At 33.6% G+C, this 15,791-nt stretch overlaps 1 protein-coding gene across 2 annotated transcripts in view; it reads right to left on the bottom strand.

Moving 5' to 3' along the window:
* SPoCk (Secretory Pathway Calcium atpase) overlaps window positions 1–15,145 on the bottom strand; it is a 46,285-nt gene extending 31,140 nt beyond the window's left edge. The window contains exon 1 of one of the 2 annotated variants that reach the window (XM_076418299.1): window positions 15,036–15,145. In XM_076418299.1, coding sequence (XP_076274414.1) covers window positions 15,036–15,083 — 48 coding nt within the window. In that variant the 5' untranslated portion in view covers window positions 15,084–15,145. Of the gene's footprint in view, window positions 1–14,641; window positions 14,859–15,035 lie in introns of those variants that run through there. The other variant, XM_076418298.1, reaches the window with a different exon arrangement.
* Window positions 15,146–15,791: the final 646 nt, after the last annotated feature.

Raw genomic sequence — 15,791 nt, forward strand, 5'->3', positions numbered from 1 at the left:
CTTGAAAAAGATATTAGATTATTATTATATTTTGTACTCAACAACTTCTAATATAGTCGAAATAAATACAAAATATTAACAAGGAAAAACAGATGCCTGAAAACACAGAAGAAATACCATTTTTACTAAATCAATCATTGTTAGACATCAGATAACAAATAACTCTTTTTTTTTCATCAAAAAGTCTTGAAGTTAAAAAAAACGACATTCTGATCAAAAAGTATAGTTAATTCAAAGTAGATCTCTTCTGAACTAACACTTTTACACCAATCATTGGTATTTTGCAATTGAGTTTTAGAAAGGATTTGTTTTTTCAGAGTTTGTTGAGTTTTTGACCTGAAATGAGCTCACAATGGCAGCCCTGTCGTACGGTGCATTGTTTTATACAAAATCCAAGAGTTTGGTTTCCACAAATGTATTATACCACTTATATTTACGTACTTTTGATAAAGTGAAGTTATCGTAACCCAAAGTACATTCAAAGTAAATAATCACTTGAGTTGAGCTGATAAAATCTGACATTGTAAATCGTTTAAGTGAGACCTCCAACCAATCAATTCCCGGTGTTTTTTTTTGACAGAATGTATAAATAAAATATATTAAAATATCAATAAATAGAAAATGTTTACAGGCAATCAGATTTATTAAAAAAATAGAATGATTGGATACCACACCAATTAACTAACGAAAATGAACGAATGAAAATGAGAATGTATAGAATGTTTTGACAATTCCAACACCTAATTTTGTCTTATTTAAAAAGCACATGGTATACATATTATAACTAACATAGTTATTCTCTATAAATATTTAGTAATTTCCTAAAATTTCACTGTCAGAGTTCATGCAAAGAAAAACAATAGAAATGTATTTAATATGAACTCACTCTCTACAACTAACGCATTATAGCCTACTTCTCTTGGAAGACTGTCTAAACAAAACTCAGCGCACACTAGACAAAAATAATCATACTCTTCAGTGTCTGAAGAAGGTGAGTTATCTTTACGTTCTTTTTACTTTTCTTGTTGACTTTTATTAATTCTCTTAACGGAATGATTGTCTTCATCACTTATAGACTTTTAAAAATTGCTTTCTTCTCTGATTTTTTCTTGGTCTCTTATTAGATCAAACCCTGGGGCCTTTTTGATATTAACCATTTTCTGTTTGATTAACCATTTTTATTGGGATTAGATATGACTATATGATATTTATTGACCAATTTCCAATATTTTCTTACAGAATGTGCAAATAAACGTTAAAAACACGGATTGCTTTTTCATAATATTCAGTGAGATAAATAAAAATATATTAACAAACATATTTGATGGAATTTCAGTTCACATATCTCTGCAAAAGTAGAAGTAGCAGTTAACAAGATTTACACATGCTAAAGAGACTGAAAAATGCAGCTTAATAGCTCCAAATCTGTCCATGTTAATTTTGCGTTGCGGTGAAATGACAAAAATTTAATTATATCACTTGACGGATGCCGGATTCCTCAAGCAGAATCAGATAAATACCTCGGAACATATCTCAATAGTAGGTTAAACTGGAAATATAATGTGAGACAAAAAACAGAGCAGATTAAACTCAAAATCAAGCAACTGTACTGGTTAGTCGGAAGATACTCTCAACTTGGCCTAAAATCAAAGAGATTGATTTATCAGTCAATCATAAAGCCAATTTGGAACCAAGGGTTGCAAATATGTGATAATATATAACTATATAATATAACATAATAATATATACTATATATATATATAACTATCCTGACATTCAGTAAGTGATCTATTGTACAACTAAATCTTATTCTGGATACTATCTTAACTTATTCTAAAAACTATTCTAGCTTATTCTAGAGATTATTAAATCTCACTCTATGTGTCTAATCGGTTCGTATGGCAGTTTGCGTTTGAGCCTACGCATTTCACTGTCATCGCGCACATTAACTGTTTGGCGAGTGAATTGGGATGCACTAATAGTCTTATAGAGTACTTCGCTCTAACACTCCGAATCACACTTATTATAAGTTATATGGGGATATCGCGCTGAATCAGTTTGTTGGACACGTAATATGGGGTATCGACGATGACTCACAGCTCCTTATTCTGGAACCTTTTGAGTATATCTATGTTAGATTTGCTAGTAGTACCCCACAGTTCAATACCATGGATACAAATGGGCCTAAGTATTGACTTATACAGCAAAACCTTGTTATCTAATGATAATTTAGAGTTACGCCCTATCAGCCAGTACATTTGGTTTAGTTTAAGCCCAAGCTGTTTGCATTTTGTAACTATATGTTTTTTCCATGTCAAACGTCGATCAAAATGCATTCCCAGATAATTATTATATACATGTTCACATATTGTTATATATACATACATGTGAAATAATATACATGTTCTTCTAAAAAAGGTGAATGTCACATGAGTAGATTTTGTCCCATTTGCAACGCCACGTTTTCAACCACAATTCGACTGATATTGGATCCTCGTGTGATGATAATATGTTCCAACAGTAGTGTTTCTTAAGGTCGGTAGGTCAGCTGTATACAATAGATATAACAATGGGCCAAGAACACTGCCCTGCGGAACAACAAGCCATATATTGGGTGTAGGTCAGTGTATTCGTCACTCTGTTTGACAATAAAATGTCTGTCTGTGAGGTACGTATGGGGCAAAAGCTTTTTCAATTTAACATGCAGTTCAGTGTGCCACACCTTGTCGAAGGCTTGAGAAATATCGAGAAGTGCAGCGGAGCAATATTTTTTATCGTTTAAGTTTTTGTTAATTTGGTTGACTATTCTACGGATTTGTTCTATTGTTCCGTGTTCATTGCGGAAGCCAAATTGATGGTCTGGAATAATAATTCTCTCCAATGCGATTATTTTCAGTCTTCTAATGTATAATTTTTTCGAATAGCTTAGAGATCACAGGTAGCAGGCTTATATGACGAGAAGAGGAGACGTCTTCTGATTTTTTCCCAGGTATAAGAATCATAATGATTTGAGCCACTTTTCAAGTGTTAGGAAAGTAATTAAGACTTTGGCATTAAACATAAACCTTATTAACTTGATGCACTTTTCCAAGAGCTCTTTTAAGATTCTCCCTGTTATTAGGTCAAAACCAGGAGATTTTTTAGAATTGATTTCTTTATGTATTGTTTGTTTTACTTCCTTAACAGTAAATTTCTTGGACGGAGTAATAAGAAAGTAAACTACGTTATTTTGGTCTGTTGCGGATATTTCAGACCGGTACGGATTAAAAATTGTCTTTAAATGTTTGGAGAGAACTTCCGCTTTATCTTTATCATTCTTAGTCCAGGTATTGTTGTCAATTTTAATGGGATCTCTCTCTTAATAAACATATCTCTCTTAATATTTTCATCTTTATCATATCGCCATTATTGCCTTAATATATTGTTCACAATTGCTTGGTCGTGATTATTTAAAAAAAGAGTTTTAACATATGTGTTAAACCCGCTTGAGTATATTCTTTTATTCTTCATTTCTAACAATATATATTCCCGCAGAGTCAACGGTATTCTGCTATTTTAAAAGCGGTCCCTATATCGTTGGGGACGGTATACGAACGCGATGCTATTCAAGTCGTCAACTATGAATTATGTTACAATTTTCCTAATTAAATAATAAAAAGAGCATCGGCGTTGCCAACGTTGATACGGCCGTCCCGCTGTAGCGTAGCCTCTCGCCGCCCAAGCGACGGGCGCAGGAAACCGTTTCAACGTCCAGGAAAATGGCATCCCGCCGTTTGCAACGCAACAAAATCTCGCCGCCGCCGCGAAGGAACGTGTGAAAAAAGTTTTACAACACCGGAGGTAAACAGATTGCACACAGGCGTATGTGTACGTGTAATCAGGATATATCCGATAGATAAAGAACGCGCGTCAGAATATCTGTCTTTTTCGCGAAATGGTTAGTCGGTAGGTTATGTTTATTTGCGGTGGGCTTTATCGTTGTCAAGAGACGTGCAGATCTCGACGGAACGAGATACGGCGAAACAATAGATAATAAAATCTGTGGGATTTGGATCGGGCCGGTATGACGGCACGGCAATCGTAGATATAATAAAATGTTTATCTTGGAATAGACGTTAATACGTGTCGTAATTATCGTACTAAGGGTACATTCATTCACGGTATCCGAAAATAGTCCCGACTACTTCATATCGAACTATATTTAGAAAATGTTCGATTTCAAAATTGCGCTTCGAAGCACGCGGGTTTCTATTCAAAATATCAGCAGGTAAACATCAAAAGTATTACTTAATGTAAAGACTAAGACAGTAATTAAGATTCTGTGAAACCTGATATCCTAAATGTATATTTAGAATTAAGAAAAAATACACAGTTGTGGAAATTAGTACACATATTATATATCAGGCGTATCGGAAATTCATTACCAGTTTTTCTAACAGATGTCACTAGGCTTAAGAATGTAATGATATAATATAACACATAACAGGTCAATTGAAAAGTCCCCAGCCTGACACATAGATAGCGCTACTAGAATTAAATCCATATGTTTTTTAGTTGGCCGTAACCCTCCAAAGATGCGTGTATAAATTTGACAGCAGTTTAAGAATTATAGCATTTTGAGTGAAGCAACTTTTGTTGCTATGGAAAAAATGGATAAAAGGGAATTTCGCGTGTTGATAAAATATTGCTGTTTGAAGGGAATAAAAACACAGTTCAAGCAAAAACTTGGCTTGATGCCGAGTTTCCGGACACTGTCCCAGGAAAATCAACCTTCAAGGATTGGTATACTAAGTTTAGGCCTGGTGAAATGAACACCGAACGCAGTGGACGACCAAAAGAGATTGTTACCGACGAAAGCATTCAAAAAATCCATAAAATGATTTTGAATGACCCTAAATGAAAACTGAATGAAATAGCAGACACTCTAAAGATATCAGCTGAATGTGTACATCATATCATTCACGAATATTTGGGTATGAGAAAGCTCTGTGTGGGTGCCGCGCGAGCTCACTTTTGACCAAAAACAACGACGAGTTGATGATTCGGAGCAGTGTTTGAAGATGATCAAACGTAATAAACCCGAGTTTTTGCGTAGATATCTGACAATGTATGAAACATGGCTCCATCATTTCACTCCGAAGTCCAATCAACAGTCATCCGAGTTGACTGCACGCGATGAACCCGCTCCAAAGCGTGAAAAAACGCAACAGTCGGCTGGAAATGTTATGGCGTCGATATTTTGGGATGCGCATGGAATAATTTTCATTATCTTGAAAAAGGAAGGACCATCAGCAGCGATTATTACATACAGTTATTGAACCGTTTCAAGGACGAAATCGCCGGAAAACGGACGCATTTGAAGAAAAAAAAGTGCTGCTTCACCAAGTCAATGCACCGTGTCACAAATCAGTGAAAACGATGGCAAAAATCCATGAATTGGGCTTCGAACTGCTTCCTCATCCACCGTATTCTCCACATCTCCCCCAGCGACTATTTCCTGTTCTTAGATGTCAAAAGAATGCCCGCTGGGAAGAAATTTTCGTCGACTGAAGAGGTGATCTCCGAAACTGAGGCCTATTTTGAAGCAAAAGACAAATCGTACTACAAAACTGGTATCGTGAAGTTGGAGGGTCGCTATATTCAGTGAATAATAATACTACCTTTGAAGGGAATTATATTGAATAAAAAAAACTAATTTTGTAAAAAAAATGTGTTTTACTATGGTAGGCCGGGGACTTTTCAATTGACCTGTTAGATGTATTTTGTTCGTAATTTAATTTTGTGTACATATCACAAAATGATATTATTATTCTTGTATGTTTGGGGTCGGTACCGACTTCAAACTGATCAGTTGGTAGTAGTTAAAATAATATTGTAAATAGATGAATAGGTTTAGGTAGGTATTAAGATAAATTGTGTGTATATAGTAGAATATAAAATACGTGAGGTAAATAGTTAGGCTAAATAAGGTTTTTGTCTATTTGTATTTGTTTATTATAACAATTATTACGTACATATTTTATTTTAAAATGTGTTTTTTTTGTGCTAAAAATCTAAGTTTGAATATTTTTTACTTTTTAGTGATTTCCTTATTTCTTTTTTGAATTCGATTCAATTTTTTTTGTTAACATATTTTATTTTTCTCTTTTTAGTGTTAGATATTTACTCAGTGAATTACGCAGTTATTTTATTTAGTATTAGAATGATTTGGGAGCTGCATGCTCTAACTTTTACACCATAGAAACAGTTGTCTACAATATTTCTAGTTAGTGCTTAAAAAGCAAACTGAATGGCTTGTGCACTGAACGACATCCGATTTTCCATCGCATCAGCTCAGCAGTAACATTATACACAAATATCTGATTAATTTAGATAAAAAATTATTTGAAAACTTGGTACGTGCCTTTGAGATTTGAGGGTTTCCCTCGATTTCCCCCCTTCCCCCATCAGATCCTGATCTTTCGAATAAAAAAAGAATTTTGAAAATCGGCCCACAATTGACGGAGAAATCGGCAAACATACATTAAAAAAATATAAATACAGCCGAACATAGAACCTCCTAGTATTTCGACGTCGGTTAAAAATGGCTTTAATAACTATGTTTAGATAATAAGCTTTAAAATGACGTTATGAAAAGTAACTGAAAAAACTCAATAAATGAGCCACCCTAGGCAATACTTGATGTAATGGTGTCCACAAAGAAAACATCATAATTATAATATGCATTTTATGGGAACCAGTACCCCTAAACCCAATTAAATTAAGAGTATACAAAAATTAGTCACAAACAATGGATTGAAATTCGTATCTAATGCGGTGGTAATTATAAAAACAAATAGCTTATTATATATAATCTTCCTGTTATGCATATCCTTGTTTAAATTTAATAAATCAAATTATAATAACAAGAATAAACTGGTTTTCCTGGTTATAAAAAAAACAAATGAATTAATAGGCTAGATGACTATGTTCGAAAATTTACTTTATGACAATTCGATGTTTTGTAATTTTAAATGCGCGATAAAATATATAACAAGTACAATGTATGAACCCAAATGTTGTCATTGAAATCCATAAAGTAAAAGAAACTAAGCAGCGGTCTAGTTTAAGAGTTCATAGGAGAACTTAATACGTTAAAATATGTTTAAGTACTTAATGAAGTATTATAATTGTATATGCTTCTAAGTTTGTAAGGCTATTATTATGAAAATAAACTGCAAAATTACAATTTTTGCAATTTATTTACCCTTTAGGGTAAATAAATGAAGGTAAAGTTGAAGGGTGAAGAATGAAGCCCTGTGAATGGAGGTAAAACGAAATGAAACAGTGGTTGTTACATTATGTGACCGTTATTTATTGAAATTGTATAAAAAAGGTGAAATTACAAAAAATAGATAAAACGGATGGCAGCGGTGTTCCTGGAGACGAGGCTTGAGCAGTCGATGGTGGCACGTCTAAACCAAACGAGGGTTGAGCACTGAATGAATCGTAATACCCTTGATAAACCCAGATAATACCCAGATAAACGCCTCGGGGTTGCCGGCTATTCGTTATCGGGTTCTAGCTGGCGCTGCTGGCACCCCGTCCGTGTTCAACATCTGGGATTATATTTCCGGGTATTTTGTAGACCGTCATTCCACGATGTAAAATTCGACATGCCTTAAGGTCGCTACAACCCAAATATTACAAGGTACATTGATACAATACCCTTTTTCATCTCACAGAGCTGCGAAAAGTTCAAGGAAATCATACACCGATCATCAACTGGGTATGGTATAAACCTTTTTTTGTGTTATAGGTACTATCAACTATGTAAACTGAATATTTTGATACCTCTGTCAAATACATTTGTATCTGTATCTTCAAATTATCATCATCAAATTTTTCAGTAGGTTTGCTATCAATACGGTTTTGATTTGTCTTTGAGCAAATATGGAGCACTTGCTTTCAATAATGTTATGCTCACAGTTCCCAATCGGCGTTTGTGCCATTACTGGATACTCCTTAAAGTTATAACCTAATAGTTGTTATAATTGTCTTGCCAAGTGTTACACTGATAGTATTTTTACTTAATATTCTACCGCATACCATGGTTAATGTTCCTGCCATAACAGGTCAATTGAAAAGACCCCAGCCTACCACAGTAGAACAGTAGATTTTTTGGTAAAATTAGTCTTTTTTATTCAACATAATTCCTTTCAAGGGTGATACAGTGATTATAGCTACCCTTCAATTTTTCGATGCCATTTTAGAGTACGATTTGTCCTTTGCTTCAAAATAGGCCTCAGTTTCGGCGATCACCTTTTCATTCGCCGAAAATGTTTTCCCAGCGAACATTATTTTGAGATCTGAGGACAGGACATACTCGCTGGCGGTCAGAAGAATACGGTTGATGAGGAAGCAATTTGAAGGAAGCCCAATTCATGGATTTTTGCCATCATTTTCACTGACTTGTGACACATGGTGCATTGTCTTGGTGAAGCAACACTTTTTTTCTTTAAATGCGGCCGTTTTTTTTTGGCGATTTCGTCCTTCAAATGCTATGTAATAGTCGCTATTGATGATCCTTCCATTTTCAAGGTAGTCAATGAAAATTATTCCATGCGCATCCCAAAATACAGACGCCATAACCTTGCCAACCGACTGTTGGCATCAAAACAAGTTTCTGTTTCAACTGTATTTTTTCCCTTCAAAAGGCAAAATTTTATCAACACGCGAAATACCTTTTTATCCATTTGCTTCACTCAAAATGCTATAATTCACAAACTAATGATCAGACAGCTGTCAAATTTATACACGCATCTTTTGAGGGTTAGGGCTGACTAAAAACATATGGAATTTATTCTAGTAGCGCCATCTATGTGTCAGGTTGGGGACTTGGATTTTTAATTGATCTGTTACAAACAACTTTATAAAAGGACAACAGAATTTGGCTCTTGGTACATATCTGTGTACATTTATCTTCAATGTAATTTTGCTATGCCACCATTTGGACATATCTTGGGTTTAAACTGTGGGTAATGTTTCGTGATTTCATTTTCTTTCTTCTTCTTTGTGAGGCAACGAACCAATTAAAATGGTGGTTCTAGTGCCTGCATTTGCAGGATCACTTCCTTTTTATCCATTTTTTTTACACAATAACAAAGGTTGTTTCACTCAAAACGCTATAATTCACAAACTAATGATCAGACAGCTGTCAAATTTATACACGTATCTTTTGAGGGTTAGGGCTGACTAAAAACATATGGAATTTATTCTAGTAGCGCCATCTATGTGTCAGGTTGGGGACTTTTTAATTGATCTGTTACAAACAACTTTATAAAAGGACAACAGAATTTGGCTCTTGGTACATATCTGTGTACATTTATCTTCAATGTAATTTTGCTATGCCACCATTTGGACATATCTTGGGTTTAAACTGTGGGTAATGTTTCGTGATTTCATTTTCTTTCTTCTTATTTGTGAGGCAACGAACCAATTAAAGTGGTGGTTCTAGTGCCTGCATTTGCGGGACCACTTCCTTTTTATCCATTTTTTTTTCACAATAACAAAGGTTGCTTCACTCAAAACGCTATAATTCACAAACTAATGATCAGACAGCTGTGAAATTTATGCACGCATCTTTTGAGGGTTAGGGCTGACTAAAAACATATGGAATTTATTCTAGTAGCGCCATCTATGTGTCAGGTTGGGGAGTTTTTAATTGATCTGTTACAAACAACTTTATAAAAGGACAACAGAATTTGGCTCTTAGTACATATCTGTGTACATTTATCTTCAATGTAATTTTGCTATGCCACCATTTGGACATATCTTGGGTTTAAACTATGGGTAATGTTTCGTGATTTCATTTTCTTTCTTCTTCTTTGTGAGGCAACGAACCAATTAAAATAGTGGTTCTAGTGCCTGCATTTGCGGGATCACTTCTTTTTTATCCATTTTTTTTTCACAACAACAAAGGTTGCTTCATTCAAAATGCTATAATTCACAAACTAATGATCCGACAGCTGTCAAATTTATACACGAATCTTTTGAGGCTTAGGTCTAACTAAAAAACATATGGATTTAATTCTAATAGCGCCATCTATGTGTCAGGCCGGGGACTTTTCAATTGACCTGTTAGACTATTAATGAAATCATTGAATATTAAACGAATTTTTATGTACGCAATCATTTGGTTATAACTCAATATTGATAATCCCACGAGTTATACTAATTTTCACGAGACAAAGCTATACCAATATCAATTAAATCAACAGTTTCTGATTTATGGGTAAATATTGTAGCGCATATGCCCACTTATCTAACAACCTGCTGTCATATTATCCCAGTTCGTACTTGTTCCGCAGGTCGAGATATTTTTAGTATTATGTTCAGAACGAAATTCGATATTGCATATATTAAATTAAAGCCGTATTACATTCCATTACCTGCCATTTTTAGTATGTTTTAGCACCACGACTTTCTGTTATTCGTAACGGCAAATTTCTGTTTATATTTACCCAGTGTATTATTGTTAGAATCCTAAGAAATTTAGAAAGTTTTTTTAATTTGTTTGTAAGTATTTGTTATTGTTAAAATTATATAAATGATGAGTTGTAGGTTATGTTAATAGGTTCAGCATGTCGTTTTTAGTCTTCAGTCGAAGAATATTTATATAATACGGACTCTAGACATTTAACTGTGAAAGAGTGTAAGCTATATTTTGTTAATTGTTGCTGTTAATCTTATTAACGTCGTAATATTTTCGAACAACATAAACATGTTTTATGTAGCAACAAAAAAGGTAAGGAAAGTATGTTTCAGTAGTTTTCCACATTTTCACTACATGAGTAGAATAAAACCGATGGGGAGGTAATTAACTTAAAACTGTTTCAAAACTAATCAGTGATTCACTCACTTTTGACCAAAAATAACGACGAGTTGATGATTCGGAGTAGTGTTTGAAGATCAAGCGTAATAAACCCGAGTTTTTGCGTCGACATGTGACAATGGATGAAACATGGCTCCATCATTTCACTCTGAAGTCCAACCGACAGTCATCCGAGTGGACTGCACACGACGAACCCTCTCCAAAGCGTGGGAAAACGCAACAGTCGGCTGGCAAGGTTATGGCGTCTGTATTTTGGGATGCGCTTGGAATAAATCTCAAATCTCAAAACAATGCTCGCTGAGGAGAAATTTTCGTCGAATGAAGAGGTGATCGACGAAACTTAGGCCTATTGTGAAGCAAAGGACAAATCGTACTACAAAATTGGTATCAAAAAGTTGGAGAGTCGCTATTATCAGTGTATCACCCTTGAAGGAAACTTTGTTGAATAAAAAAACTAATTTTACCAAAAAAAATGTGTTTTACTATGGTAGGCCGGGGATTTTTCATTTGACCTGTTCGTTAGATATATTTAATACAAATAAAAAAAAAATTAATATAATTTTCATTAAATTTTGGCCTCCTAACAATGATCAGTCTTATTCTTAATTACTTGCAAGTTTTAGTCATTTTTTTAAATTAACTTCTTTAAGTATTCTAAGTCCAGTGTCTTCCATTCATTCAACGATCATCGTCTTCTTAAAAAAAAACTTCAGTCAAATAGATTCAGTCCAAAAGGAATCGCATTCTCCTAAAGAATTTTCAGATAACCTCTCCAATGAAGTGATACAACGCGATATTCCTCTAGAACCAATAACGAGTGTAATTTAACGTGTTTGTGTGAAGTACTTTGAAAGAGTGTCAGTGCATCCCAATGTACTCGCTAATCAGCTAAATATGCGAAGTAGCAGTAAAGTGCGTAGACTAAAACGCCCAACACCATCCGATCTGATTATTGGACATATATAGACTTTAAAATAAGCTTTAGAATAATAGACTAATTAAATAAAATAGTATTTTATACATGAGATCTCTTAATGAAGTGATTTTCTACATGCCATGTATATATAATATAAACATAACAAATACTTATTGCCCTATGGGCAGATTATGGAACTAATAAGAGTAATAATAAAAAAGATGGCCTTTATTCAGTTTTCCATCAATTTTAATCATACATTTAATCGCCAGCTTTTGAGCTTTTGGCGTATGAAAACGTCCAAACATCTGGAATTTGAACTCATAGATCCATAGGAGAATTTTCCGGTTTTTTATCCAGTTTTTTTGGTTGCTACGCATCCTCTCAGACCAGAAGGTAGTATACGTCCGTTTAAAGTTATAATTGAAACTTTCTTTTCTCGTGTTTCGAAACTCTGAGCTTTTCTGCAATTTGGGATACAAGATATCGTTCCTGGATCAAAGTTCAGATAGCATTCCACTGTTCAAGAGGAGTCTGTTTAGTTCTCGCCATTTTATGTGCATACGAACTGTTACATGAACGTCGCAAAGTACGATGAACTCTACACTAATAGTTTTTGAAATAGTAAACCTATGTTTAAAAGATTAGACTAAATAAGAGATATAAAAACAATGATTAAAACCGCCAATTCTAAGAAATAAACAATTGGCGGGGTAGTAACCTTTTGTGGTTATGGAACACTTGTGCCGGTTCTTATTTCTTCAAAATAAAGTACAATTGATAAGGAACTAGTAATATCGTTGATTATATTAACAAGCACGGTGGCAAAAAAAAGGCTCCAACCAACTTTTGAACATTAGTGTATGTTTGTGTGTTGATGATCTTTTGCCACATTTGTGGTGGCCATAATTAGACAATTTCATCACTGTAAAACTTCTGAGGTTTCTTGGCGATAAAATGAACCACCAAAACTTCTTTTGAAGCTAACTTTTTAGTATTAAGACAGTCCTGTAAAAATAGAACAAATAATAGTCTAACAAAGCAAGGCGAGGGCTATGCGGTAGATACATCAAAACTGCACAGCAAATATATCTCAATATCTAATAAATAAAAAGGTTTATAAGAAAAAGTCGAAATTACTGTTTCCCCAATCTGTTACAAAATCAGATTCCAGAATTCGTATTTTTCAAAACAAAACTTATGAGACAGTATAATAATTAAACAATAAACTATTCATACAGGCAACATACAATGGCTTCTAATTCCCAATGAAAAGCCAACATAAAGAAATAACCCAAAATTATTTTTTTCCCAAATTCCTGGTTTTCAAAACAAAACTTACTGGACAGCTTAATAGTCAAACATAAACTGTTCATACCCACACATAACTTCAAATTCCCAATCAAGAAGGCGAAAAAATGGAATATCAATTGTTTCCACTTTTTTTACTTATTTATAAGCCAGCCATGAGATTGCGAGTTAATTACGCTTTTTTTTTGTTTCGACGGAATCAGTTCGGATGTTTTGCAAGGTTTTTCATATCGCCATCCTTCTTCTACGACCTGAAAGCAACAATGGAAAAAATACACCGGCCTAATTTTAATTAATGGTAATTTTAATAACTGTTTGTCTTCGTTTTGTTTGACGGAAACCTTCGATGAATCCGAGACGCATCGTAAAGTTCTTCTTTATTACGATAAAAAACAAATATTGACAAGATTTTTGCGAATTGTCCGACTGATATTAAGATGAAGAATTCTAAGGCTAACACCACATCGTGTGATAAATATTCATTAGCTTGAGAACAAAAAGAACATACTCTATACCAACCACAAGTTAATAGATGACCTTCAGTCACTTTACTCTTATTTTATCACTGAAATATTTCATATTAAAATGGTAGAGAATTATTACAAGACACCGTGTACACAATACCACACTTTATTATATCGTTATATCCCGTCAGTGACGCTATAGATGAAAAAAGTTAAGATATCTTCAATAGGCTCGTCCTCTAGTAAAAGCGATTAATAATAATTCCTACAACCTTGATCTGTTTTATTATATTACCCGTATGAAATTAACAAAAATTAGTCAGCCTGTATCTATCTAGTACATCTGTATCGGTGTTTACATTAGCACGAAAGATAATAATACTGAAATGGCGAAAAAAAGGCTCTTAATACTGTTTATGATTAACATATCTCTAAAAAATTTACATTCGAAAGGTATTTGAGGATAACAACTTTAGTATATAACTTTGCAATAAGCGTAAGTGTTGTAATTGTTGTGAACTATTATTTATAGACTAATATAAACATTATTACACTAGTTTAATTTTTTCGAGCACTGAAATAATGTAAATTAATGTATTTATGTCTCACATTAATTAAACATGAACTACATGAATTATATTTAATAAAATTATTAATCTCGAATTCGCCGTAGTAATAGATGAGAAATTAACTTTATTTAGATAGTATCGTGGGATTTACAGTTATGTGTAATAGAGAAATAAACATGTATAAGATAATACCGGTATTAGCGTTAAATTTTTAACTATTCAACATGTAAAACATATTATTTTTTATCTAATTGGTAACAGTCGTTATTTTTATATAGCGTAATTTTTATGTTTAACTAACCAAAATAAACATACATACACGGTTCATAATTATTGATCACAAAAATGTAATTGATTATATGCCAGACAAACATATAAAAAGCAAAATACTTTTCAAAATACTTGTGGTTGTTCTTTTGTTGGAATGACGTGATATGTTTATAAATAGACCAATTAGGACACATTGTTTTTGGGAAAGATTTAAGAAAAAAAGAATCATCTCTCATACCGAATTCCTGTGAATGGTCAAGTGATGTACATCTTTGTATGAATACAGCGGCAACTTTTGGTATTTCGTGTTGGAAAAGGGTTTCTTCATCGTAGCCAAACGTTATGAACACGCGCCGCGGTTGTTTATTGTGGATATTTCACATAATTCACGAAAACATAGCATCAACGCACTTTTTGTCGACTTGTCAAAGTGACGGCACGCCGCAGCTGTTTATGACAGCTCTCGCGTGAAGTCAGCCGCTAAATTAATCAAAGTTATTCTGACCGAAATACTAAATACAAATAATGATTAGATAGGAATAAAAATCAATCAAAACTTTTGCGTTTGTGGTTTTTTTTCCTGATAACCCAAGCTACCAAAAATATATGTTGATAATAAAATTATTACTTACGTTGAAGACACGTGTTTTAATATCTCCGCATTTGCTGTAATTATACATCAGCCCCTTCGATCTTATTTTATGTACTTCGACGTAAATGAAAATGATGTTTTGATATCACTAATGATTTTACATGATTAAAATATTATTGTCATAAAAAAATGACAAAAACAGACAATCAAGATACATATATTTTACCTCTTTTTCCATTCTTTTATACATGGTTGTTCAACAAGTTTTGTCATTCGAAAAGAAATCACAATTTTATACGGAATGCTATATATAATTCTACCGAACTTTAAAACAGTTCATTCAGGCCTGAACTGAGAAATAAGCTGTCACGGCTACTTAGACCGAAAACCAGGTGTGATTTTTTGAATCTCTGAATTTGGCGCCAATATGCTCAAGGTTGCAACAAACCCTTGACTTTCACAAGGATGTGTTGACTTAATGTTTTTTTTTTAATCAGTTATAGAATATCAAATCATATTGATGAAATAACGCACAAAATATTTAAAATTACACTATTTGCCAAAATGTTACACTCATATTGTCTAATGAGCATCCTGTTACATTTTTTTAGACCAATGTTCAACCCTACAATCATTTGATAGACCAATTAAAATAATTTAACTCTGGTTGTATACACATTATGATACAGAATCGAAATTATGAACAAAACTGAGACCTTCACAGATTAGTTTATCGACCATGGCTATAACTGGCTACATAGACGTTAGCGTCGTTTTGTATTGTCGTCCAACAAGT

Source organism: Rhynchophorus ferrugineus, unplaced genomic scaffold, assembly GCF_030347505.1.
Source record: "Rhynchophorus ferrugineus isolate W39M unplaced genomic scaffold, kcgeb_rfMv2 rfM11, whole genome shotgun sequence".
Classification (NCBI taxonomy): domain Eukaryota; kingdom Metazoa; phylum Arthropoda; class Insecta; order Coleoptera; family Curculionidae; genus Rhynchophorus; species Rhynchophorus ferrugineus.